This window comes from Sceloporus occidentalis, unplaced genomic scaffold (assembly GCF_023333645.1).
Source record: "Sceloporus occidentalis isolate IW3139 unplaced genomic scaffold, rSceOcc1.0.p SCAF_466, whole genome shotgun sequence".
Classification (NCBI taxonomy): domain Eukaryota; kingdom Metazoa; phylum Chordata; class Lepidosauria; order Squamata; family Phrynosomatidae; genus Sceloporus; species Sceloporus occidentalis.
In genome coordinates this window covers 44,702-72,314 of record NW_028317446.1, presented here as the reverse complement: position 1 = coordinate 72,314, position 27,613 = coordinate 44,702, and the positions used below count along the sequence as shown (strand labels likewise).

Sequence of the window (27,613 nt, the reverse complement as noted above, 5' to 3'; positions counted from 1 at the left end):
ATTCACTTTTCCTGTGAATAGTGTAACCACGTAAATTATATATTGTTTTTTGAAGGAAAGATAGAGCTTTCTTTTGATACCATAGTTGGAGGATTAGCTGGAAATTTAGAATGAGAAATTTAATAAAAACTAGCAAAAAAAAATTGAAAAAAAATCACCTAATTTTTTTTTTAATTTTTCCCTCTGAATCCTCACAAAATTAGGTAAAGTGAAAGAAAATTCCATCTAAATTTATCAATTCAGGTGTCCTTATTTCAGAAATACCTAATTTATATAGAATTTTCATACTTTTCCAGCACATAAAGCCAACATACTATAAGATGTACATTACTTTATACAAAGCTGTTAAATTTTTACATTAGGTATGATGGGACTGCAACTCTAATTTTAAACAAATAAAACAAAAACACCCACAAAGGTATATATTTCTGTAAAGCAGACAATCCAGGCTATCTTATCAGGGGTATTTGGGCACTCTACATGCAGGTATTTGGCCACCAATCACCGTCAAAGGTGGGCACAGAAATTAGTTCCTGCACTTTTTTCAACAACGCGTCTTAGTATTTTGTAGTATTCTTAGGATTTTTTGTATGGGGTATGTGTTACGGCAGATAAATCTATCCTAAATTGTTCAGCCGCCTCTCCTGATTACGGAAATACCCCACATGCCTAGTTTTTTTAGTGGTTTCTGGACATTGCAGGGCACAAACGGGACCATGCGCGTTATGGATTCCAAACGTGAAATTTTCACATTTTGCTTTAGTAGACCTATGTTTCATTTGGGGCTGTTTAGCACCCCCCTAATTATGGATACCCCCATAAAAGTATATATATTTCTGAAAAGCAGACAACCCAGAGTATCTCATCAAGAGCATTTGGACAATTTTCATGCAACCATTTGGCCGCTAATCACTGCCAAAGTCAGCCGTAGCAATAATTTCATGCGCTTTTTTCGCCAACACATCTGTGTTGCTGAGGATATTTTGCACATGGTATATGTTACGGCAGAGAAATCCAGCCTAAAGTGTTCAGCCGCCTCTCCTGATTACGGAAATACCCCACATGCCTAGTTTTTTTGTGGTTTTCTGGACATTACAGACAGCGCTGAGGAGGCTTATGACTTCCTCACTCAGAGGACACATTGCGCCATTGTACACGACACCTACCTACCCAATTTCTAAAACACTACACTATCCCCAATTCCCTCTAACCACCCACCAAACTAAACCCAATTTTTTTTTTTTTAAGGTTTATTTTTTTTTTTTTGAGGATTGTGGGGAGGAAAGGGTGGGTTGATTTTTGGTAAGACAGGTATTTGGGGGTTTATATATGATGTGGTTTTGCACTAAACACTGCAGCTCTGCAAGATGATCCCTCTCTCCGATCACAGTAATGGAGGAGAGAGGAAGAGCATCTGCAGTAACTGTCACACGATCGCTGTGATTGGTCATCGCAGCGATCATGTGACATTACTGGCAGATGTGTGGCACTGGGGGACTGCCCCGGATGTGGGGCAGTCCCCCAAGGCTAATGACACACTGGAGGGAATGCCCGATCTCACGATCGGGCATATATCTGTAATAGTTTACTGGCATTCGTGCCAGTAACTGTTACAGCTCCCTCATCGGAGCGATCGGGTAGCCCAGCAGGGTCTAGACCAGGGGTAGGCAAACTTCGGCACTCCAGATGTTGTGAACTACATTTCCCTTGATGCTTTGCCAGCATTATGGCCGTAAGAGCATTATGGGAGATGTAGTCCACAACATCAGAAGTTTACCTACCCCTGGTCTAGACAGACCCTGCAGGGGATACCCTGTCCTCCTGTGAGCTACCAGGTCATGTCAGTAGTGACATGACCCGGAAGGGAAAGCGCGATCACGTGATCGGGCATTTCTATCTGTAACAGTTTTCCGGCTTCGCGCCGGAAGCTGTTACAGGAGGTCGGGCAGCAGAAAGCCAGCGACGCTGGCTTCTGCTGCCAGGGGGGAGTCTTGAATGAAATTCTGATTCCCCCCCCCGCCATGCTTTGTTAATAAGGAGGTTAGGTAGTAAACTACACTGGTTTATTTATTTTTTGTGGGTTTTTTTTTTATTAATGCTTAAATGCTTTATAAAACGTACTTGTATACAATGCTCATGTTCATTCCCAAAACATCTGGTTTCTTGAAAAAAAACGTAAAATTTAATCTTACGCTGTTTTATTTATTAGACATCCATCATGTTATGTTTAGTTTTATTATTTATTGGGTTAATTGGATCAAAAAAAAACAACAAAAAAAAAAAAGGATACAATATCTTTACCATAGCGGATTCTTCTGCATAAATCTGTACTGAGGAAAATAGGATAAGAGGTACACTTTTTTATGGTAGCTTCAGGAATGTAAAGATCTAAATATCCCAACAGATTTTTTTAAAATTTATTTTTACTATAAAACTAAACTGTATGCAGGGAGGGTTTCTTTCCTGACTGAAATCACTAGTTTTACAAGATTTAGAAAAGACGTAGCTCTGTTCAGTGTTTGACAAAGTAGAAAGGGTGAACACATAAATAAGGCTTTAATTTGGCAAAATATAATACAATGCCTTCCGTTATCTCCCCAAGCGAACAATCCCTCGGTGACTTCATCCTGCAAAGAGAATGGACACGGTCGGTAAGACGGGCATCATACAAGGTGTCATCATATGCAGAGACCAGGGCTGGCTTTGCCGATCGCCTCAAAGAGTGAACTCATTACAGAAGAAAGATGGCAGGTGGAAATCAGTCGGCTATTGAAGACCAAATTAGAAGACCTGTAGCTATGGTCTCCCAACATGCCAGCCGAGTAAAAGTGGACATTTTTATCAAAGAGCACCCAGTCTCTGTGGCACAGCTATGGCCTAGACCACTAAGGGACTTACTCACTAAATCATGAGTTTTGAGCCCAGTTAGTGCATGGGCATTGCGTTCCTATATAATGCAGAGTGCATTGAGATGAAAGACAACAAATCACCACACATTAACTATACAATGTTCAGGGCCAACTGAGACCTCATTGAAGCGGGCCCTTCAGCATAAGTATAAGAATTAACACAGAGGTAGACTTAGGAGGTCGCTTTTTCCCTTGAACATCTGAAGAAATGACCTCTAAAGTCTTGACCACTAATGCAAACAAACCCAAAATAGTTTTTACACAGATCGGTTATTTTACAAAAAAACAGACCCAAATAATATTAGTGGCTACCTATGGTTGAAAATCAGATCCTGAGTGTGACTTCATAAAATAATTCTCATTCACCCAATGACTTGTTGGGGAGTTTAATTATAGTTTGCACGGCTGTATATCCCACAGGGAATTTAATTAAATAGCTGCACACATACTATGGAAAAGCTACATTGTGGCAGCTCTGTCTAGGCAATCTTGTTAGCGTATTTATTTATATAGCGTTGTTACAATAGGGGACACTTAAAATAATCAACAATTTAAAATGACAATACACTGGGACGGAAAATACTGGAAAAGGGCCCTGCTCTTGCAGGCTTACGATCTCAATGTCCTTATATGCAGCACCGAAGACACCAATTTAAATGCTTTTTAAGTTTTAGTGGCTGCTACTTGAAATAAGATCAACCAGTAACTTTGCAAGTAATGACACATACATCCCATTACAGGACTATGCAGTCAGCACCTGTACATGGGCGAAGTCTAAACCAGTGCCACAGAAATGGCTTCCCTTTAATTTTATCACCAGGAGCCATTAGATATTAACCTAAAAGCCCAATTTGAGCCCTGTTTGCATTTATTTTGGAGGATGGGCCTGCTCTGCGGACCTGTCCCCCTTGCAGCACAGATGTAGTCTCTAGCACCCTCTAGTGGCCGAGCAGTGGGAATCCCAGGGATCCTGCACACTGAGCCAAAACAATTCATCTACATCAGAAGCAGAATCTCTTACCTATTATCTGAAACTGCTCTCTTCCCTTTGTGAGCTGCTGGTTCACAGCCTGGAGACACTGCTGTAAGCGCGTTACTGACTGACTTAAACTGGGAGACATCTTCTCTTTTGTTTCCTGTCCCTCCTAAGAATAGCAAAAAAAAGTTAATATAACAGGAAGATATGCATATATTACACAAAAATACAGCTGAGAATGTGTTTTTTAGCATACATTTTCATACTGTAGTGTATTTGGAGGAGATAGCACGCTCAGGCCATATACAAACTAAACATGGTGGTTATGGAACCTCACGGTGTGATTTACCGGTTCCGGAGAAATGTCGCTGTTCTCTATGACATTGGCGTCACCAGCAGCTTTCAGAATTTCCAGTTGAATGAGGTCCAGTGACTTCTGAGCCTGGGAGAAAGGGGTAGAAAACACCTCCGTAAACGTGCATTTAAGATCACTACGTACCGTGGAAGATGAAATTGACCAGCTAGCAACCATACTGCTTACTAATAGAAGTAAGAGCACTCATTCCCATTTGTTTCAGGCCATCAACTGGCCCCAGTTAATGAAACAAACAAGTCTTTAACCCCTTGATGACAATTGCCGGTCCGGGCACGTCACGGAAATTCATGTCGATAACGACAAATGACGTGCCAGGACCGGCACGTCATTAAACGGGTGCAGAAAGCGATCTATTTTCGCTTTCTGCACCGAAACGACGTTGCTGTAATGCCTCGACCTCGAGGCATTCAGCAACGCCATTATCGGCACAAAGGGGCCATCTCTGGCCCCTCCCTGGGGCGTCAACATCCGCCATACTTTGTATGGCGGCGGACGCCCGTTTTAAAAGCGTTTAGGAGGCGATCAACGATCGCCTCCTAAACTTAAATGGTGTCGCTGGAATGCCTCGATCAGGAGGCATCCAGCGACACCAAACACTTACCTGGGGATGGACTGTGACCGCTCCGGAGAGCGGTCACAGCCGCAGCTGCCGGTGATCTTCGCCATCTGCAATACAGAAAAACAATAAAGTCTAAAAAGTTCGCTAGACGGTCTCCAGACCCTCTAGAGAACTCTGGCTCCACTTGCAGGTTGAATATAGGTACTGCATTCAACCATGCAAGTCAATGGAGCTCAGCTTTCTAATCACAGTGTGATTAGAAAAAATAAATTAAAAATAAAATAAAATTAATAATAATTAGAAAAAAAATAGTAAAAAAACAGTAAAATGTAAAAATAATTTCCCACTGATGTCACTATCAGGGGAACCTTCAAGTTGAAAAAAAATGTAAAAAAAATAAAAAAAAAAATATATATATATAAAAAATATATTTTTGTGAGCAAGTCCTAAAATTAGCATATTAGCTTAAAACAATTCTCGCATGGAAAGAGTTAAAATACTGGCATATTAAATGCCCATGGGGTGTCTACTTTTAAAAAATGTATGATTTGATGGGGTAAATTGAATTGGCCGGGTTCAACAAGGTCCCAATTAACACGGCGGGAAGGATGGCCACACATCTAATTTCCAATTAGAAAAATGCACACGTACCAAATGTGGCCTTTTAGTTCCCCCCAAAAATGACAAACCCATGCATGTGGGGTATCACTGTACTCAGGAGATGTTGCTGAACACATATTGGGGTGTCGTGTGACAGCGGCATATACCAGGAGCTGTAAATTCATACATAAAGTAGGTGTGTGTGGGAAAAATACACACACAAAAATACTACTGCAAACTTTAAAAAAATGCTGGTGGTAAAATGTGTGCATGCAAAGAGTTAAAATACCAGCATTTAAAATACCCTGGGGTGTCTAGTTTTCAAAAATATATGGTTTTGTTGGGCACACTGAAATGGCCCGGCTCAAAGATGTACCAAATAGGGCATGGGCAGTGGATCCCCAAATGCCAAAGTTCAACATTGAAAAATGTGCATGCCCCAAATGTGGCTCTTTTGCCCCCGAACAGCCAGGCAAAATCATTCATGTGGGGTATCACTGCGCTCAGGAGATGTTGCTGAACACATATTGGGGTGTTTTGTGATAGTGACATATACGAGAACTTTTTAATTCATACCTGAAGTAAAATGTGTGTGACAAAACAAATGGAAAAAAATGACTATCACAAAGTTTGACAAAGACTGGTGGTAGATATGGTGCATGGAAAGAGTTAAAATACTAGCATTTGAAATACCCTGGGGTGTCTAGTTTTCAAAAATATATAGCTTTATTGGGCACACTGAAATGGCCCGGCTCAAAGATGTACCAAATAGGGCATGGGCAGTGGATCCCCAAATGCCAAAGTTCAACATTGAAAAATGTACATGCCCCAAATGTGGCCCTTTTGCCCCCAAACAGCCAGGCAAAATCATTCATGTGAGGTATCGCTGTACTCAGGAGATGTTGCTAAACACATATTGCGGTGTTTTTTGATAGTGACATATACCAGAACCTGTTTATTTATACCTAAAGTAAAATGTGTGTGAAAAAACAAATGCAAAAAAATTACTACCATAAAGTTTGACAAAGGCTGATGGTAGAATAAGTGCTTGGAAAGGGTTAAAATACCAGCATTTGGAATACCCTGGGCTGTCTAGTTTTCAAAAATATATGACTTGATGGGGTAAATTGCATTGGCCGGCTTCAAAGATACCCGAAATGGCACATGGGGGGGAAGAATTACCAGATTTGGAAAAAATGGCTTTGAAATAGCAAAACGCTACCTGTACTTATTGCTCCATAACGTGCAGAAAAAAGCAAAAAAACATAAAAACATTGGGTATTTCTAAACTCAGGACAAATAGTAGAATCTATTTAGCAGGTTTTTTTATTACCTTTTATAGATGAGTAAAAGATTTTTCAACTAAAAGTTAGAAAGTCATTTTTTTCTAAATTTTTCACCATATTTTATACTTTTTTAATAGTAAATAATATGATACAATCAAAACAATGTCATCTAAAGAAAGCCCTTCTTGTCCTGAAAAAAACAATATCTAATGTGTGTGGGTTCAGTAAACGGGAAAGAAGAAAATTACAGCTAAACACGAGCAGCGCAGAAATGTTAAAACGGCCATTGTCACAAAGGGTACAAAAAGTAAAATCAGCCTTTGTCACGAAGGGGTTAAGGAACTAGCCGGAGACAAGAAATATTATTGTTTATAATTAATGCCATTGCCTTATATTCACTGGACACCAGTAAGCGGCAACTACATTCTATAACATACAAAACATGAAAGGAATCAAGTTGGGATATATCAGGACCACCCCTTTCTTGTACAATTAACACGATACACGAGTGATGCGTGGTATTCTGATATTTAAGTCACACCACACAGCGAGTTTCTGTAGAGCGTCTATTAGGTACATCGCTTACCACCAAATTCTTCTTTATAGACATGACTAAAGGCTTAGTGAATGAGGTGTAGAACTACACAGCCTAGAGCACCAGGAATGGTTTCCCCTGTAAAATGAAGGCACAACGCATTACCTCATGCAAGTCGCTTGCAACTTTCTGTCTCTCGTTCTGCTCTCCTTCCAGTTTCTGCAAAGTTTCGTGCAGCTGAGTCTTCAGCTACGGAGTAAACAGAATAAAATTCTGGTTACTAGATCTCTGTACATAAAACACGCACATAAAGGAAACAAATGCATCCCAGAGTTAGCCTTCACCCAGTTACTAAAGCTGCCTTCCTGACATGATCATCGCAGGCCAGGAGGTCCTACTGGATGAATGAACAGAACATGGTGGACAGAGATGGAGGTAGAGCACGCATGACAAGTCCACAACGTCTGGCCTTCCTCAAGGCAGATATAGAACTAAGTGGCCTATGGCAGAAACCCTAAACCTTAAATGCCATCTAATTATTCTTAAGAAGTGTGGCAAGCATGGGCGTAGATGTAAAATTTTATCACATTAAAATGCAAAACGTATCTAGATTGTTTATACATCTACAGGTACTTTCACTATAATCCCTGGTGGAATTAAGACATGTGCAGCGATTTTCTCTTTGGGAACCCACTACTGATCCTTATGATCTGCTTTAAGGTCTGAAGAGTTAGTAAAATGTTATGCAATTTCAAAGACAAGTCACCAGAGACAACTAATTTCACTATTAAACCTCTTTTAGATCAATGGTATAGAAATTTACAGATATCACATTATAGATCAAAGGAACTAAATTATTGCTTTGTTTTAGTAATTTCGAAAAGGAAACGCTGCATTTAGAAACATATTCCTTCTGTTTTGAAATTACGCACCCTCCATCATGATATCATGGTGGATAGATTTGAGTTGGTTTTTTTTGCAGAAACAAGGCAGATGTTTCTGATAATTCTTAATGACACGTTGTATTCCTTACATGGCAAACATATTTGCACAAATATTCGCCTAGGTAACCCCTTCCAACCCCAAAGGCTGATTGTTTAGTAACAGACGGTCTAAGCAAGTAAGCCAACCAGTAATTAGCCAAACTAGGAACGATACAATTTAAGAAAGATAGAGAAAAAAACACCACACACAATCATTGAATAAAGTAATGCAGAAGGGCAGGTTCGAATTAGAAAGACAAGTGGCGGCACAATTAAAGCACCCGACAAACTGGCTGAAAAGTCCCACTGCCATAGTATTTTTGGCTGCTGGGTAGTTTCCAGAACTGCGGTTACCGTCTCACGGACTCCTGTTTGTAGGTTATGTTCTTAAGCTGTGTGCGATCAAGTTATATTTTTGACACAACGAGAGATGCAAGAATCTTCCCACACCCCATGAAAAGACATCGGTCTATAACATGCACAGGGGACCAACATCAAAAGGAAAATCTGATTGTATACCATGTGCTTAGTAGACATGCTCTACTGCTGATCAATTACAGTAACGAAGTAGCAAAGAGACTGTTTTGGTCACACATTAAATGATTTCACATAATACAGCAGTCCTTAAATCAGTACAAATGGGCCCATTATGGTAGGCTGCCCCTTCTGGCCAGGGACCACCACTTAATATATTCTGCAGCTCTCGATACCAAGGAAATCATTGATGCAAGAAATGTTCATCCTTTCCCAATACTTAGATCGTCTAGTAGTAGTAAATGGCACTACAAGATCTATAGATTTTACACTGTAATTTCTCTGAACATGATATTTCTTCTTGAAGTCGTGCTTGCTTTGACAGGAGCCAAACAGATCTACAATATTCCGGCCAAAGAATTCTTACTCCACTCCATACTTTCCTTCTTCAGCAAGGACTGCATGGCTGAAGATGGGGACTGGTCTTGCACCTGGTGTGTTCCTTCTCTTTGGAGGCATGGCAGTCCAGATAGCAAGGTCTAATTAAACTATAATTGACTATAAGTACGTCAGTCTAGTGGCATCCATTGTGGAGATACACAATTTCTCAAAAAAATTATTTAGAAAAAGCACAGTAACTTTAACTGCAGAGGGTACTTCCACATCCATGACATCACGCCCAGAAAAATATAACAGATGAAGCGAAAAGCAAGCTTCTTCCTAACAGTGGGTAGTAAGAACATCTTTTGCTTTACTTTGTCGTAAAACAATACAATTAAAATAATGTTTGTTTTTGCGTTCCTCCAATTCCGACAAACGGCCAGAACATTGCATCTAATGGCATGGAGATCAGGTGTAGTGAGTACTATGGTCATCATCCCATATCTGGGCTGGGATATAAGGAATGGGTTAAGCTTCTTCTTTACATTAACAGCAAACATCTGAAATCGCTCCTCATACTGGGGTCTCCACGGTGGTTAACTTTTGTTCTGCCACATTTTGCACGTCTCACAAAGAAATGTAATGTCCATGCGTACAGCACAAAGAAAATAAGTGTTATTTTTTCTTGTTCTTTTTGGTACTTCAAGGTTTTCTGACTTCCCAGTCCTTATACAATATACAGTTTACATGCATATGATGACAGCGAGCATTTAAGTTGAAAAAGAAAGCCTGAACGGGGGAAAGGAGATAACTGAACTGGCAGGATTGGAGCCCAGGAAGCGTAGCAGTTCCAAAAACACACGACAGATTAGCAAGCAGTTAGAAGGGAGATCTCCAGGCACATGATGGGGAACAGGGCATCTTACCAAAGACAGCTCTCCATTTTGCCTTATTGCTTCTGAATATGAACCATCAAGTTTTCTCTGCAATTCAGTCAACAGATCTTTGAGCTGAAATGAAGTTCAGATGTTTTAAAGCTTTTGCCCTAAAGGTGTTTTATGTGCTTCTTATATATGAATAATCCTAGTTGCCCTAAAAAAAACAAACCTATCCTCTACCTGGGTCATATGAGAAGACTCTTAATGCGCCGTTACCTTCATATTAAGAAAAGCCCAAACACTTGATGCCTGAACCTTTTTTTGTGATGCCCAATAGCTGATACGCGAAAGTTCCTATTTTTTAGCAATAAACCAATACACAAGGTTCCCTCAGTTAATTGGAAGAGGAACTTTCATTGCAGTGAGAATGTGGTCAGCAAGATTGTCCTATTTCAGAAGTTCTGTTAAATATCCCCTGCCCCCCCCCCAAAAAAAACCCAACCCTTTCTGCTTTAGTGTAAGTTTTGCAAAGAATGATGATTAATAATAATAAAGTACTTTATAATACATCTCCTGCAATGAAAATAGCTTGGGGCAGGGAAAGAGAGCGATTGCATAGAGGGGATACACAGGTATGCTTACACCCATTTGCAGGCAAGTGAAAGAATAACACTGTGCTTTGTACCTCTCTAACTTCCGATACATAGGTGGCTCTTTCAAGTTCTGCCTTCTCCAGCTCAGTTTCCAGATGTTCCTTCTCTTTTACAAGCTGGAAAAAAAGTGGGGAAAAAAGGTGAAAAAAAATCTGTAAAACCATAAAGCATAATATAAAACATTTTATCTGTGTGAGATGCGACTTACAAAAAAAAACCCCACTTACGTTTTCTGCTTCCTTCTCTCTATTTCTCAATATTTCCACTTCCTGTTCCAAAGAACGTACAGAAGATAGCACCTAAGGGCAAACCACATAGTTTAGACTCAAAACATACAAAGTTTATTCAACTGAAGAACACAGAAAAAAAAATCCAAACACAATATGGGTCCTAACTATCTTAACGTAAATTTTTTTTTTTTTTAGGACAATTTCACTCGGGATGATGTTTCACCGAGATCATGAAGTTGGAACTTCAACTGTTCAGCAATCGACACAAACATCTCCTGAACAGACCCTAGCCTCTATGCGATTTATTTATTGGAACAGGAGTTTACTATGAACTTCTCCACACTCTAACCTGGGAATGGCTACATTTATGTATAGCAGAATATTTTGCCTTCCCACACTATAAAAAGCGATCAAGCACATTAGTTCGTACGTAAATACAATGGAGAATTTGTACAAACCTCTTTCAGTTCCTTTTGAGATTCTTCAACCTTAATCTTCCACCTTCCTTCTTCCTCCTCAACACTTCGCTGCAGTCTCTGCAGGATACCTTCCTGTAAACACACGGGGTTCAACATATCTGAACTTCACATCTCTAAAGTACCTCTCGAACACGCTACTGGCGGAAGAATTAAAAAAAAACCCCTTTTCTTACCGTTTCTGCAAGAACCGACTTATACTTTTCACACTCTAGCTGCAACATTGAATGGATTTCTTCCGCCTCCTTCAACTTCTGCTCCATTTCCTTGAGAGAAACAAGATTGTTTGGTTCATTAACACAGATCGCATCCAGATACCTACCGGTTATTTTTTTTATAAAAAGATTCCTGAACTGTATAAATCTCTTTAAATCGAGACACAGGACAGCGTGGCAGCTATGCCTGACAGTGCCTGTAAACTGGGACTTTCTTAGAAAAAACAGGACACTTAGACGGTATCCTGTAAGAGCAGATTTTATCTACCACTCCTTAGATCACGCTTTATGGATGGTTTCTATAAAAACATTTTTATTTTTTTTTAACTAACGCCTAACATTTCTATTACTGTTTAACCAAAGTAACATTAAGCATGTTGTAGTATGCAGGAAACTCACCTTCGCTTTCTCTGTTCCAGCATTTTCAATCAAACTCACTCTTGCCAACTTGCCAAACTCCTGGACCCATTCACCATGACCCTAGAATTATACAAATTATACTGATGAGAAGCAGCATTTAGAATTTTCTTCTGCATGCCCCCCAAAAAATACCCAATGTGCAAAATGCAGAATATTTTTTTGTTGCCTGAAGCCAGTTCAATATTTTTTAATTTTTTTTTGGGGGGGGGGGGGGGGGCTTCATGAAATCTCAAGCTGATCCAAAGGGTCCAGTTGTTCAGAAGTCCCTTCTGGAGAGGTGTATTTGCATAGTCCTGAGTTGGGGGCAACACAACCCAAAGACAGACTTCTGCAGACAGTTTTCTTACCAAACTTGCAGCAACGGACACACCGGGGAACAGCTTCTGCAGGATTTCCCGAGCCTCTGTCTCTGCGGCTTGCACCCGCTGCTCTTTCTCCTACAACACAGATTTCAGTGGCCGTGTCAATATACAAAGGGCGGGGGTGATATATTTGATTCAGGAAAGAGATTAGGTATTAATTCAAGTTATTATGCACAGAAATTGTAATCATTAGATTAGTTTTTCCCTAAACTGATCTACACGCCATCATGCTTGTCTGGCATTCCGATATTTGATATATATTTTAACAAATTCACACATTCAGAGCATGCCACATTCAAAGTGCTTCAGCTGTCTAACTCGGGTTAAAAGGGGCAGACGACCAGGGCTTATCTTGGGGGTCCACAGGGTAGTCCCTCGGACCCTCTTGACAGCTGCTAAATGCATGCTAAGGTTTCACAGCACAATGGGGATGAGACCTGTGCACCGGCCCTACAGACATATCTAAGGCTAGGTTTCCACTTGGTTTTTTTTTAGCTAAAAACGCCCATAAAAACGCCAATAGCGCCACCTGGCGTTTTTTTAGTCAAAAAACGCAGCAGCCAGATGTTAGCTGTTCTTCAATAGGAAATCGCAGAATGCCATATCCACTTGGCGTTTTTTTGTTTGGCGTTTTTTCAGTCCTCTTTGGCGTTTTTCTGCTTTTTTGGGCTCTGTGGCAGTTTTTCAAAATCGCAGCATGTTGACACTCTGGCGTTTTTTGCAAGGAAATCTTGGCGTTTTTCTCCAATAGAAGTCTATGGGAGAGAAAAAAACGCCATGAAAAAGCCATGTGGGTTTATTGCCTTGGCGTTTTTTATGGCGTTTTTTCCACAGTTACAATGCAGAGAATGGACCCAGTATCTGTGTCCTACGAGAAATAGGCTGGAAACAAACAGTTTCACACAAAACAAAGTTCATATTGAATTCTACACCATTTGGAACAAACATGCCATTACAAACAAACATACGCGACACATCAACTGGATCCTGCGTGCCAAAAGCAACAGCAAACAATTTGCACCATCATTTGGGGCCAATCTTCCTAGAGGAGCAGACATTCGGAATAAAGCAGGCCTTACAAACCACAGAAAAGTGACAAAGGGGTCCGCCGGGGCGTTTAAGTAGAACTCTACCAAGTAAATGACATCAGGGGGCAGATACTTGCCATTTATCCTAATCCCTTTTTTAGCTGGGTGAAACTTCTAACTTGTAAAGGCTGGAAAAACTGCCTAAGGTCAAAAAAAGCAATTTCCACAGAAAGGCTAAAACGCCAGAAAAAACTCCAGAAAAAAACGCCAAAACGCAGGAAAATGCAGTGGCAGTTTTCTTGGCGTTTTTCATCAAGAAAAAAAACGCAGGACAAAAACCCAAGTGGAAACCTAGCCTAAATCTCTTCTTCTGTCTGCCCATCACCCCGTGTCGCAGAATGCTGGGGTATGACATCATTTCCCAACATCCAGCATCAAGAGGCACACAGATCATAAGTCATTTCTAGGACAATGGGGAGCTGTGCCAGCGGCTGCACAGACTTTCATCTCACTGTCTGCCCAGGGCTTCATTATTATTATTAAAGACAGAAAAGAATCGCTTATACAACCCTTATAATGCCATAAATGTGCTACATACTGCAAACCACGTTCACTCAACGATTAAACATATCTGAAGAAAATGCACAAAACACTTCATGGCATGGATATGGTTAAAACAAAAACAGGTGAGATGAAAGAAAATAGGGCAGGCTTCTCAAATAGTATCTCAAACAAAAAAAAAAAAAACAGTTTACATGTTTTTAGGGAATGTTATTATGCATCATGTGACCCTAATGCTTTACTTCGTTAAACTTGTAACACTGACATCTAAATCTTTTTAGGACCAAATGGTCAGAAACCCAGACAAAATAATTAGTCCGTATGCCTAGAACAGTAACAAAGTTTCTATGTCTATGGACTTCTACATTTGCCAAGGACCATGTAAAGAGCACACTACCTGCCTTCTACATTGAAACATTAACTGTGCTCTTCAGGGTTACAAAGCATGTTTTATTCTAGGGTGAGGTTCCAACTACCATATACCGTATTGGCTCATATAGGCCGCCCCCGTATATAGGCCGCACCCTAAAAGTTTGGTGCTTTTTTAAAGAAAAAGTTTTTTTTCTTTAAAAAAGCACCAAAAAAACATGCTGCCACTCTGTCTCCCCCCCCCCCCCCGAGATATGCTGCCAGACAACCTCCCGTGCCGGCACCCCCCCCCGTGGAAAGTGCTGGCAGGGGAGGCTGTCTAAGCGTATCGGGGAGTAGGATGCAGGTCCCCTGCACCGCTGCGGGGGATCTGTATCCTAACCCCGCTGCCTGCATGTCCCGGGCGTCAGACCCCGAATATAGGCCGCACCCACACTTTAAAGACTTAAAGTGGGGGGAAAAAGTGCGGCCTATATTTGAGCCAACACGGTATTATACATACATACAAACACACGCACACTTCCCATTTTATTGCACGCGCTTTTTTAATTTCAATAAAATCCCGGGTAAGTTTACTTTTTGGACAAAATGAGGCCGTGTTTTAGCAGATATAATCAGTTGAAATAAAGAAATACCCTTTAAATGCAAAATATATGATGATTTTGAAGGGGAGAGAACACCGAGCTTGGGCCAGTGTACAGGGATCAAATGCTACGAAGCATAAACTATCACATACTTGTTAACACTTTTGAGCAGTTTCTAAAGCTCGCCTTTATTAAAGGCATTCCTAACCTATTTCGCTAATCAGGCACACCAATGCTATTCCTCCCAGCATGTTGCGTTTAACACTAGCCCTTTCGGCAATTGACGGGTTATAGCAAGTAATCCCAAGCCCTTTAGTTAATAGACTCTTACGATGGACCAGAACAATAATAATTGGAACTCTTTGTAAAGCAACACTAATGTTAACACAAAGTGTTCCTGAAGCAGCTGCAGGTAACCTTTCCTAAAAATACATGACTGCGGACCTCAAAAGAGAGCAAAAGAAAAGGGAAAGTGAGAAAAAAAAAAAAAAAAAAGCCAGAATAAAAAGATGAAAGCAAGAAAAAAAAAAAAGCAACTTGAGGAGCTGGTGAGAAATAAAAACCCCAAACCAGAATATGGTTCAAGTGTTTTAGAAGTAGCCATCTAAAGCCATTCCAAGGCCTTATCTGGGAATATCTGAATACTCCATAAAACAACCTTCTAAAAGATGAGAGTAAAACACAAAAACTGTAAAAGTATTAAGACAGTAGTGACATTCTCACATAGGAACACACAACAACAACAACATATATTTATGATCAGACAGCATGCGTATTGAGTTGAAAATAAAAACAAAAAGAAAAAGCACCAGAACAAAGAGAAAACAGGTAAGTACACAGAAGTTTTATGTGTCGGATCTGCAGCAAAACTTCCTGTTCTCTTAAAAGGAAACAATATCTGCAATACATGTTCCTCCAGTGTGAAAGGGCCTTCCATATCATGCGCAAAGTAATGTACGCAATCGAGCTCCATCGTCTGGGAGAACGCAAGTTATTTACGTAGAGCATTTGCTGAAGTTCCTTCCCTTTGCCACACTCCTTTCTTATAAAGGCTGCCAGAATGACTGCACGGTAACAGGGGAGAAATAACTAAATGGGGTTAAATAATTATGTGAGTGCAGAGGATGGAGAGTCCCTTCCCCATGGAATAAACATAAGACTGTCAAACATAGCATTTTGGAAGAATTGACTGATCTGCTTTAAGAGCGAAGAACGCCAAGTGAAGCTGTTACCTAGTAAAGTATGTTCCGTGAAGGCATGGAAGCATTTCATATATACATATATCTAGGAATATTGCCAAGTCCACATTGTACAGCGCTATGGAATTTGATGGCGCTATATAAAACAATAAATAATAATAATACTGGAGGACATTGTATTTTAGGTATGGTTTCCCATTTCATTACAGATATGGCGTAAGATGAACATTAAATGTTACAACAAACTCCTGAGTCCACATTTCCATGACCATAATATGGTGCAGCACCACGCCACCAGTAACTTTCCGAGATCTTAATGACTTAAAGCTGATACTACCGGTTTGGGGGGTGGGAAAAAAAGCTGGGTCACTAAACACACAAAAAAGCAACTGTATATAGGGTTAAAAAAAATAAAATAAAAATAAACTATTTAAAAAGGAGTGAAAGTTATATATGTAGAAAAGAACAATTTCCACAAGGCTAAAAAGGACTTGGCTTGCACATTATACAGAGCATTCAAATGGCATTGCAGAAGCAGCATCTCGAGAAGAAGAGGAAAGTAAGATGCTGTCCAGATTATATTTATTCTTTATTAAATAATCAGATTTAATAGAGTACAGGAGGGAAGTTTATTTTGAAGGAAGAGAAATGTCAGCACAAGATGGTCTGAAATTCCCGAGGCTCAGAGAATAAGATCAAATAAGCACATTTTACTTTATTAAGATTATGGTAGATAAATGGAACAGCCTCCAAGCAGTAGTGGTAGAGGGCAATACAGTGATGGTATTTAAAACATGCATGGGATAGGCATATGGCTGCTAAATCCAAGGCAATACCAAGGACTGATTAAGGTCTGAGACTTATCTCTGTATTTTCTGGTTAACCTCATGGACTAAAGCAAAGGCAAGAACTTTAATTTTGTGGAAACGTTCAGCCACTGCAGGCAAGTTGATGATGTAGCTCAACATACATCTCCTTGAGTCATCAACGATAGATTAGTTTCATTGAAAACTCCAAATCTTTCCAAGCTAGATGGGTAAGCATGGTTCGACGTCGTATCAGCATTTAAGTCTACTAAACGTGGCTAAAAGTTACAGAAAGCGTGGCGGTGCTGGATAGGGATTGCAGCACAGTTAGTCCCAAGACTACAGTACATTTTCCCCCGTGGTGGTCATCATTACAACCTTGGCTGTCTTGCTCATTCTCTCCTGTAGCATTTTTTCAGTGGATGACAATGCTTCCATAGCTTTCCAGTTTTTCTCCCGAAGGTCCTAATTATTTTTAGAAAGAATGATTTCAGTCGACCCAAAATACTAAAAGTCTCAATCGCTCATTCAATAGTTTGCATTAAGCAACTGGCTCTTCCCATGCACCGGCCATGAAGCAGCGTTACGACAGCAGAGTGCTAAAACTCTAGAGCCAGAGACAGTTTTACATGGTAACAATCTATTTTAATATACTTTATTCCTCCAAGCAAGACTTCGGAGGTAGGGCAGGTTTGAGTTTGTTTGTTTTTCAGCTAGGATATTGTCACCTTGAGTTCTCTTATGGGGTCTTTACTGACCAAACAGCTCAAGCAGTGGAAAAAGAAAGCAATAAAGAAGAAAGCAGCAGACACCTGCCACAAAAATAAAAGCAGAAAAAGGACAACGGCTTAGAGAACCGGGCGAAGACAACCCAAACAAATGTAATCAATGAGTTAGTGGATACCCAGAGGAGAAACCTGTAGGGGGGAATGTTGCATTATATTATATAGACTAAACCACATTTTAAAAAATACTAAAACATGGGCATCACCTGGTGGTATAGTTCCTACACATTCAGAACTGTTAGATGTGCCCACCGGGCAGTAGTGAGTTTTTTGTGGGCTGCTTTAAGACATTTGGATCAATTTCCATAGCAAACAATATAAAGTAAATCCCACTCATCAATACTTGGCAGATCTTGATAATTTGAGAATCTAAGACAAGAATTAAGACTGAATAAAATCCGAGCCTTTACAACGGGATCATCATCTGCCGTCAAATTCTATGGTTTTTATGTTACCTACGTTGAGCGCTAATTTTGAACTTATGAAGGTGGAGATTTGGGACAATATTTTAGTCAATATTTTATCATTAGACAATAATGATGAATTCTATTTTTTTACTTCTACTCTAAAAAACCAAAAATAACAGGTTACACATTAAAATAAATAAAACATAAAAGGCAGGAAGGCCAAGGAAAGGGTTTTGTCAATCACTTAAAATGTACCTGCTATTAAACAGTTTTCACTTATGCTAGTCATTTCACCAGCAAATATGTACGCAGAATACCGAGCTTGTACCAAATAGGAAAAAAAACAATCCAAACCGAGCACTTACATTATTTTTTTTCCTCTGCTGCTCCAGAGCAGACCTGAGAGACTCCAGATCACCTTGCAAATCTGTTATGGATTTATTTTTCTCTGAAAGACTTAAAAAAAAAAAAAAAAAAAAAAAAAAAAAGACAAAATCAAAAATTCCGGGGCATCTAGCAAAAGCGTTTTAAAACAGTTCCTATATGCCTTGAATTTGTAATGTTTTAAATCTCAGCATTTCCTGAGTTTTAAATCTGATTTCCTGAGAAAATAAATTAAAAAGTAAAATGTTATAACAGGGCATTCAGGGTACTCAACACTTCTAAGTCCTATTTTCTGCAACAGTTCCAAGTTACTTAAGATACGAAATAGAAAGCTACTTAATAAGAGCGGGCAAAATGCATGACGTTCATATTCTATGGCACAATGGGGGGGTTGGACTCTCGTGGAATATTTCCTTTTTTTGCAGAAAGACTTCTTCTCTGTGGAACCCCCTCATGTGTGTAGGTCAGTATCAGAGGGTCCGAGCAGAAGATATAGAGGCTAATAGCAGTTTAAACATACACAGGATAGGCATACAACTAACAGACCAAGGGCTGATTAAAACACAAAAAGACAAGATGGTTTTAATGGTTAATAATGGCTAATAAGTCGTCGAATTCTATGTTTCCACAGAACATGTTATTCTGAAATGTGTATCTGAAACGTGTATCCAAAGTCTGCGAAGTCACTGAATTGTTATATTATGGGACAACATGTAAAACAAGAAGGTAGAATACGTATCTCCGGCTCCACTTACGCTTTCAACAGTTCTTCACTTGGGCTGGCTGACTGCACCTGAAAACAAGACAGAGCTTTAAATATATAGCATAGTGTGCTGGAGAAAAACACACACATATATATATATATAATTTTTTTTTTCACACGTAAAATATTTTTTTTAGGTTGTGATTAATATAGAAGCAAAAAATGCTTACTTCCTCACAGAAATTCCTTTTTGTTTCTTCTCAATGATTAAAATTTACTAAATATACTAAAAATCCAGCTATGAGATGTGACATCTTTGCAATATACTTCTGGGGGTCAGAGGAAGGGCTCCTACCTGTTGAATTTGCTGGTTGTGTTTCTCCTGTAGTTCACAGGCCTGAGTTTTCAGCGTTTCATTATCAGCTCTCAGAACCTGTTCAGAGGCAGACAAAGTAAGCACAGTCCTCTAATCACCTACATGCCATGCGTCCATGCGAGCGGGAGATTTAAATGCCCAGTCGGTCGCACACTACATGTGGCCTGTCATATCCAACTGTTGGATGCATTTATATCATGAGGCGGCCACAAGACATAATACCAGGGCCATTTTGTTATGCTTAATCCAGCCCAAGTCGGCATTGATAAAAATGCCAAGAAACTCCCTTTATCTTCAGGCATGGAGGCCGTCATAGTTTTCAGTCATGTGATATTTTGGGTGACTTTCCCTGCTCAAACACCACACTGGGCTGATTCTACAATGCTACGGGAGTCTAGCTGCATGAATAAAACCGAGTCATTCTATTGCGTACCATTAGGTAGTATGATAAGTAGTCTGGGTGCTAGAACTCCTACAAATGGCTAATAGCCTCAATCTAAAAAAATACAAAAACATTTAAAAATATAGATTAAAAAAAAAAAAGATTTAAATAGTAGGACGTGCCCTTTAAGTTACCTGCAATTCCTGAGATGTTTCAGCAATTAGTTTTTCTCGCTCAGACAGGGTGGCCGTCACTTTCTGAATCTTCTCTTCCTGCTGTTCAAGTCTGCACAGTACAAGAGAATATTACTGCGCTTAAAGATAAATGCATCCAGCCCCCCCCCCCATATGCTTTTTACTAGCGGTCACAAGGTAAAAGTGAACACTGTATCCTTATGAGACACCAACACATAATCATATATAAATAACAGCGTCAGAGAGAACACATAGCTGAAGTTTGTGGTGGGTTTTACATCAACGTTCTCACATTACAATTAAAACCAGGCGCGTTTTACTAAATACGCATCCTGTTTGTTCTTCCATACAAATAAACTGTCTGGTTAGCACATTTCCAGTGAGGAGGCTACAAGCTACACAATGGACAATAACAGCTGTCCAGAGAGGCCGATGTGGTGTAAGACTCCCAATGCTGTGGGGTAAAACACCAGTTGAGGTAATGTACTACATAGATGGAGTGTTGTGGGGTACTTCTTACTCCTGAGGAGTCTTTAATAATTGTGCTGCATACTTTTAACATTGTGAATTAAAAATAGGTTGTTTTTATTATAAAATGGTTCATAGCTTTATGGGCCTCTCTAGAGCACTGGGAAACGCTCATTTATTGCTTTCCTTCTCTTTTTCCCCTTCTGTGTTTATCCATCTTCTCTACTGGTGCAAACTTATACGAAATTGCCTATATAAATAACACAGTTATGGAAAACGGATACAGCCATAACAGGCCAAGAAAAGATGGAGCCAACTTAGAAAAAGATGTCTCTATAGAGATGAAATCTAAAGGATAGACCTAATATCAGAAAAAGGGAGAAAACTAGACTTGGGTTAACCTACGTTACACAGATCACCCGCGTCACAAAATATCCCGTAATGATTAACGTACATAGCATTTATCTAAAACTTACAGTTTTTGTAGGTCCTGTATTTGCAAAGATGCAGATTCCTGCTTTAAAAAGAAAAGAAAACTGATTTGGGGTACCAATAAGAGACATTACTGTACCTAAATAATTAAAAAGAAAAAGTGTGTGCATACATTTATGTGATGTATCTTATTTAGAAAAAAAAACGGCATCAATGAAACAAAAATGTAATTTATTATTTATGGTAAAAGGTAGATCTACAACCAACAATGTATATAAGCGAAGTAACAAGATAAAAAAAAACATAACTATAAAAGATCCTAACGTTGGCGCATTCTCTCTACAAACCACCCATCCGACCCTCACAAATTTTTTACCAGGCGCTTTACCTGCAGCAGCTTTTGCTGGACCTCTTCAATATGCTGTTTAAGGTGTCTGCATTCCTGCTCTAGAACCTGAAATTCACACATGAACACACAATACATGAGCACGGACCGCTAAAGTCACATTAACCAATGCAGCAAACCATTTATCCCCCCCAGGGATCAGCACGCAAAACGTTTACCTCTAGTTGTTTCTCTTTGGTCGTTATGTCATTTACACGTTCATTATATCTCACTTCTAATGTTTTCATCAACTCATCCTTGCCTTTCAACCTGTATATAGAGATGAAACGCAGTGCATCAGTATTTTAGTAGATCAGACATGAATAGGCAAAGGAAAATGAAACGTAATGACAACAACAATGACAAATTACATAATAAAGCAAAATTAGGCACTAACAACGTACACTGTTATAACGTTTATGTCCTACATAAATCATACATACTCGTTCTGAAGCTGTTCTACTTGGCCTGCGTTGGAAACCTGGCAAGAAAGGACACGACAATGTAACGAACAAATAACAGATTTTGCTTAAGAGAATAAAAATAATAAGAGTACAGCCCTTTAACTTAAAGGGACACCCCAGTGTCTCAGCCACCTCGATCTTACTCTGCAAGTACTTTCATGTGCATTGTTTCAAGTTCTAATAAATTAAACGGAGCCTCAGCTTCCCACCACCTCCAGGATCCAAACATTCTCGCCAGGTTTGCTGGTTAAACGCCATTAATTGTGCACATGATGGCTGGAGTGTCCCTCTAGGAAATGGACTATGGCTACTTGGAAAGGGATCATTTTGCTTTCAGATTAGAACAGGTCTGAAACGTGTTCATCAGTTTTTCCCCGCGTAAATTTTTTGGCAGAAAAAAAAAAAAGTTTCAATAACTGGGATGACTGTGAAAAACTGAATTGTCAAACAGATTTAAAAACCTGAACCTAGTCCATGAAAAATGACTAAATCTATATATTGTTATACTGTTACTGCATGAATATTCACTGTTTCTAGGAGCCTCTTGCCATTTTCCTTTACCCTATAGAGCAGGGGCGTCCAACCTGCAGCCCTCCAGCTGCTGCAGGACTACATCTCTCATAATGCTCTTTCAGCTAAGGGGCTGGCTGAGGAGGATGGGAGATGTAGTCCTGCAGCAGCTGGAGGGCCGCAGGTTGGACACCCCTGCTATAGAGTATCTTGTAAAGAGCAATAACTGAAATTATATCACTTGGTCGAAGCACCAACCTGTCAACAGATTTCCTACTAAACCAAGGTTAACACTACAGAGTAGATTACAGAACGGTATCAAGCAGCTGCCAAGAAGGAACGTCCAGAAATCCTGGGGTCTGGAGTTCAAAACTAAATTTTGTTTTTTAAATCAGCCATTTAAAGGGATAATGACTGAATTGGCCAGTTACCTGTTCAGCCTTTTCAAGCTGGTTACTTTTTAATGCTTCCTTCAGATCCTCAATTTCCTTATTCAACGCCTTGGTAACAAACAAAAAAAATAGACAGATGGGAAAATAATAGCAACACAAAATGGATCACACACAGACACACAAACGTAATGCCTGTTCAGTGACACATTAAGACACTTGTGATTAATTTGGATGAATAGCCACAAGTTCAAGCTATTCTTTACTAAATCGGATGTCTGATGGCCTTGAATGTGTCGCTGATATATGAAACACAGAAGTGTCAGACACACAACATATATTCAGTGTAAGAGAATTACCATGTACTGGAACGAGAATCCCCTAAAATAAAGCAATTACACTATAGGGAGCTACAAACGACTTTAACAGTGTCTTACACTGGCGTTGAAAAAAAAACGTATTGCTCGGTCTAACTACCTTAAAGGACTAAGACGGCATCCAAGCACGAAAAACAAAAAGGCAAAAATAAAATATGACAAACACACAATGTGAGTGTGAAACAAAACATGTGTTAAGTTAATGCACAGCGACGACATCTCCTTGAAGATCATTCTGTGAAGAAGGTTTAGTAATGATTTCAGAGAAAGGAATCAGATACCTGCACAGATTTCTCCTGGTTGTCTGCCCTGAGATGCTCAGCCTGAAGAAGATCTTCCACAGACTTTATTTTCCCATCTTTCTCATGGATCCTAAGCAGAAATATATACAGGTGCTTAACAGATCACAATTTAAAGCCATATCCGAGAGGAAGTAAAAACTATTATTTTTAAATATGGCATCCTAGGACGACCCATTCATCGGCACACACGGCAGGCCTGATACCGCTGAAAATTGCAATAAACTAAAGTTATAAAATACAATAAATCAACAGGGTAGAGTTAAATAAAAGGGACAACTTACACATTTTTAAGATCTTCTACAACAGACGTCAGTGATATCTGAAAGATAAATCAATATAAAACACAGGCATATGTTATCTTTGAATATGAGAACCTTAGGGTTGTTTTGCCTTAAAAAGCAGAATCAACCAACCATGAACTAAAAGGATTACCAAAATACAGGTGTGTTTCTAATTACTTGGATAAATGTGTTTTCAAAAACGTTTACATACAGAACCCTACATTTTACACTTTTATACACCAAACAGGTGTGATGGTGCTTACAGAGAGGAAGTCCCATAGAAAAAAATATATATTTCTTCTTAGCAATAAAACCCAGTGCTGTATATAGCACTGACAAAAACCTGTTTTTTTATTTCATTGTGTTCCAATAAACCATTGTGTTCCAATAGCCTAAAGGCTAAGAAAAGGGCTAGAACACTTAGAAATAGGTATTCTGCAGCAGTATTCAACTAGAACTCTTTAAAAATGGTAGAAACAATATTTTAAGGCCAACAACTTCTTGGGGAAATATGCGCCATTGGCAAAGCGCTCTACTAACATAAGTATAAGATACCCCTCATTCAATAGCTGGAAAGCAAAAGGTGTTTGGCAAGAAAGAAATCTTTGCCGAAACAAAGAGGGTACTTTAAACACGATATATATGGCAGGAAATGTGTGTATACAGTTTGGGGGAGAGCGCTTACCTGATTTGTCTGTTGGGCCTTCAGGTTCTGCACATCCATCTTCAAAGATGCATTTTCATCTCTTAATGTCTAAGAAATATTTCAATTAAAGACGAAAAAGGAAAATACCAACATAAGACTGTCTGGTCTCAGTAAAAGTCACCCTGATTAGGTGGTTGGACAACATGAAACGCTATACAGGCATATAGCAGAGTCTTTGAGCTGACAGGGGCTGCTGGTTTGAAAGAGATAAATCATGGCTAACTTGCCCATTTAGGAGCAGCAGCCCCACAACAGTTAGTGAGCTGCCTGCCGGCTACCCCAGACTCATAGTAGGGTTGAACAGCTTAAAAATACTAGGGTCCCAAATGCAACTGGACTTCAGAGTCCAAAGCCGAGTTGGACGAAGGGAGTTATTTCTAGTAAGGTATGTTCGGCAGGCATACCTTTCGTTTAGGTCATTAGCCCAAACCCCCATTGAAACCTATGTTGATCCCATTAAGGGCAACCGCAGTAAGGTCGGGGTTGCTTAGAGAGAAGGAAATATCCCCATCACTACGTCAAGGGACACTTGCTTGGCCCCAAACCATATGGTTGGGGAACAGACAATATGTGGCTTTTTACAGTGAAATTTGTTACAATTAAGTATATTTATATAACATAACGGCAACCATGCTATAGAAGTATTCAGAAAAGTTACTTACCCTCAGTTCTTCCTCTCTGTTAGCAACCTGGATGAGGCCGGATTCCAAAAGCTCTTCCACTGTTCTGATTTTCTCATCCTTTTCTTTCATGCTTAAAGAGGTCATTTTTTTATTTTTTTTACCACATTTTATAGCTCAGATATTGGATGTGTTTTATTACTTTTATTTTTAGTGCTTTCGCGCTTAACTATTCATAATTATAACAGCATGTGTGATAGATTAGTTTAAAATTGTACACATCCACCCACATCATCACTTAAAGTATATTTTAACATGCCTTAAAATTCTTACCTCATTTCCATCTGTCCCAAAAGTTCTTTCTTAGCCTATAAGACACACAAAATGTGTTTAGAGCTACAAAAAAAAATAAATAAAAATGATGGAAGATACCGCTGTACTTAGCAAAAAAAATAAATAAACAATGACCTGATCAAGCTGTGTCTGCAGGGCTTGAACTTGCATCTGTAATTCATTATTGTGATTCCGCAGAGACTGGAAAAAAACATAAAATAAGGGATTTAACAGTATGGCTGATTCCGGTATATTGAACAGCTACATACTGGAAGTGCTTTTGGTTCAAACACACCAAAATTTTTTATCGTTTTTAATAAATGCATGTTGCTACCTGATCAGAGATTAATCAAACCGTTAGCACTTACTGTATAATCCTCCATGTTGATAGAAACCTTTTCAAGGTGTCCCTGAAGTTGTTCTTCAAGAGCTCTGATTTTCTCATCTTTTTCAACAATACTGAAAGAGGAGATGAAATCATTAAAACTTCCAGTTCAAGGGATCTTTCTTTTTTCTAAAGGGACCCTTTATCTTCAGAAAATGTGAATCGTGCATTGGGAGACTCACAAAGATTTCATTTAGGTGGGCTTATCCCACATCTCAGTTAAAATGTAATTTCTGGCATCTAAAGTCTATCCTGACAGCTGCTTCCATTCATTTAAACACATCAAAACAAGTTAACCTTGATAAGGGACACCGCGGGGAGAAGGAACCTCTTTTGTACTTTATTTAATTGCAAATAATGTGTATTATAAAAGATATATTTGGTTCCGATACCTTTTTTGCAGTCGGTCCAGGGCTTGAATAGCAGTAGCCTGGGGAAGATAAGAAAGTTTGTAATTAGACACTTGCATCGTCATAAGAACACTGTGGACTTATATACACAACCCCCGATAATCTTTCCCCATGGAAACGCAGGTACCAAAATTTGAGGCACAGAACACTAAATGCACCAATATAATAGTGTTTACAAGTTAAAGTAACACGTCTTATGCGTTCCATGGGGAAGGTATCTTTAGTTCCTGTTTAAAGGATTGGTAAGACTATGCTTCCACAATTAAGTGAATTAGATAATCATCAATATAAATCCTTATTTCAGCAGAAAGTCTTCCGACAACAAAAAACTCACCTGTTCATTCTTCAATATCTGAACGGTCTGTAATTCTGCTTTTAATGACATGTTCTCCCTTTGTATTGCCTAGAGATAGATTTGAAAACATAAGTAGAAATATCCATCACCCTTATACCTTTATCTTAGAGCACCTTAAGCTTGCACCTATCACTGAACTAACATATATAAAAGCTTCACTTCAATTATTTGTACAAGGCCCTTTGAGTACGTGGCTTGTACCCTGGAAGTTATAAGTAGCAGTCTCCAAACACGAGAATGTGATTTTGCACGGATTTGGAGCATACCCAGATCAACAGCAAAAATGTCTCAGTTGTAAAGGAATACATTGGGTCTTTGTAAACTTAAAAATGTAACGGTTCTACGTTAGGAGGAATTGCAGCTACACATTAGATGTACCAGACAGACGTAAAACATCTTTCTTTTGCAGATTACATCAACCAACAGCCAAGGGGGTTAAAAGGAATTTTGCACCATGGGAAGAAATAACTAGATATCCGGTTGCACATAATACGGAAGAAAGCAGTCTGATAATATCAAAATACTAAATGCACCAAAAGGAAGCTGGGCAAGCAGAAACAAGACTATTGCATTAGTTGAGATACAGGCTTCTTGCCCTTTGGGAGGGCTGAGCAACATGCAAGTTTGATAAAGATGATACCTTTATTGGCTAACATCTTTACCATTTGTTCTTCCCTCCTGCTTACACTGTACAATTATAAAACATTACAGAAGACGCGCACACACACACACACACACACACACATTACGCTCAGTCTACCTTAAGTTCTTCTGCACTGTTTGCAAAACTTGCATGTTCCAGGGCCACGGACTCTTCCATCCGTTTAATATCTTGGTCTTTCTCCGAAATTCTAAAAGTACATTGGGAAAATAAAACCACAAGCACATATGAATGCATGAACACCCCCATGTACAAAAGGGCCATGAAGCCCAAAAATTGAGAGTTTGTAGGTTAAGTAGAGAGGAGAAACTTACGTTCTCTGTAGCTCTTCTACAAGCAATGCTGCTGAAGACTACAAAAAAACAAACAAGGATATCATTAAACATCAGACATGCAACGTATATTAAAAGGCGCTCCTCCAACTACTCTGTTGATTCTAACAAT

The 27,613-nt window shown here is 39.3% G+C and overlaps 1 protein-coding gene across 1 annotated transcript in view; it reads right to left on the bottom strand.

The window, feature by feature from the left end:
* Positions 1-2,622: 2,622 nt before the first annotated feature.
* LOC149271733 (kinectin-like) overlaps positions 2,623-27,613 on the bottom strand; it is a 41,462-nt gene continuing 16,471 nt past the window's right edge. Inside the window, exons 12-41 of the mRNA XM_089507163.1 lie at positions 27,484-27,521; positions 27,269-27,359; positions 26,488-26,556; positions 26,136-26,173; positions 25,727-25,817; positions 25,359-25,393; positions 25,068-25,158; positions 24,385-24,453; positions 23,700-23,737; positions 23,398-23,488; positions 22,782-22,850; positions 21,820-21,857; positions 21,556-21,646; positions 21,380-21,445; positions 21,036-21,076; positions 20,092-20,182; positions 19,495-19,572; positions 19,192-19,229; positions 18,418-18,508; positions 17,239-17,325; positions 12,299-12,388; positions 11,931-12,011; positions 11,493-11,582; positions 11,299-11,391; positions 10,838-10,909; positions 10,643-10,726; positions 7,407-7,490; positions 4,235-4,327; positions 3,931-4,054; positions 2,623-2,627 (exon numbers count right to left, since the gene is read on the bottom strand). Of these exons, the coding sequence (XP_089363289.1) occupies positions 2,623-2,627; positions 3,931-4,054; positions 4,235-4,327; positions 7,407-7,490; positions 10,643-10,726; positions 10,838-10,909; positions 11,299-11,391; positions 11,493-11,582; positions 11,931-12,011; positions 12,299-12,388; positions 17,239-17,325; positions 18,418-18,508; positions 19,192-19,229; positions 19,495-19,572; positions 20,092-20,182; positions 21,036-21,076; positions 21,380-21,445; positions 21,556-21,646; positions 21,820-21,857; positions 22,782-22,850; positions 23,398-23,488; positions 23,700-23,737; positions 24,385-24,453; positions 25,068-25,158; positions 25,359-25,393; positions 25,727-25,817; positions 26,136-26,173; positions 26,488-26,556; positions 27,269-27,359; positions 27,484-27,521 (2,157 nt within the window). The remainder of the gene's footprint in view (positions 2,628-3,930; positions 4,055-4,234; positions 4,328-7,406; positions 7,491-10,642; positions 10,727-10,837; positions 10,910-11,298; positions 11,392-11,492; positions 11,583-11,930; positions 12,012-12,298; positions 12,389-17,238; positions 17,326-18,417; positions 18,509-19,191; positions 19,230-19,494; positions 19,573-20,091; positions 20,183-21,035; positions 21,077-21,379; positions 21,446-21,555; positions 21,647-21,819; positions 21,858-22,781; positions 22,851-23,397; positions 23,489-23,699; positions 23,738-24,384; positions 24,454-25,067; positions 25,159-25,358; positions 25,394-25,726; positions 25,818-26,135; positions 26,174-26,487; positions 26,557-27,268; positions 27,360-27,483; positions 27,522-27,613) is intronic.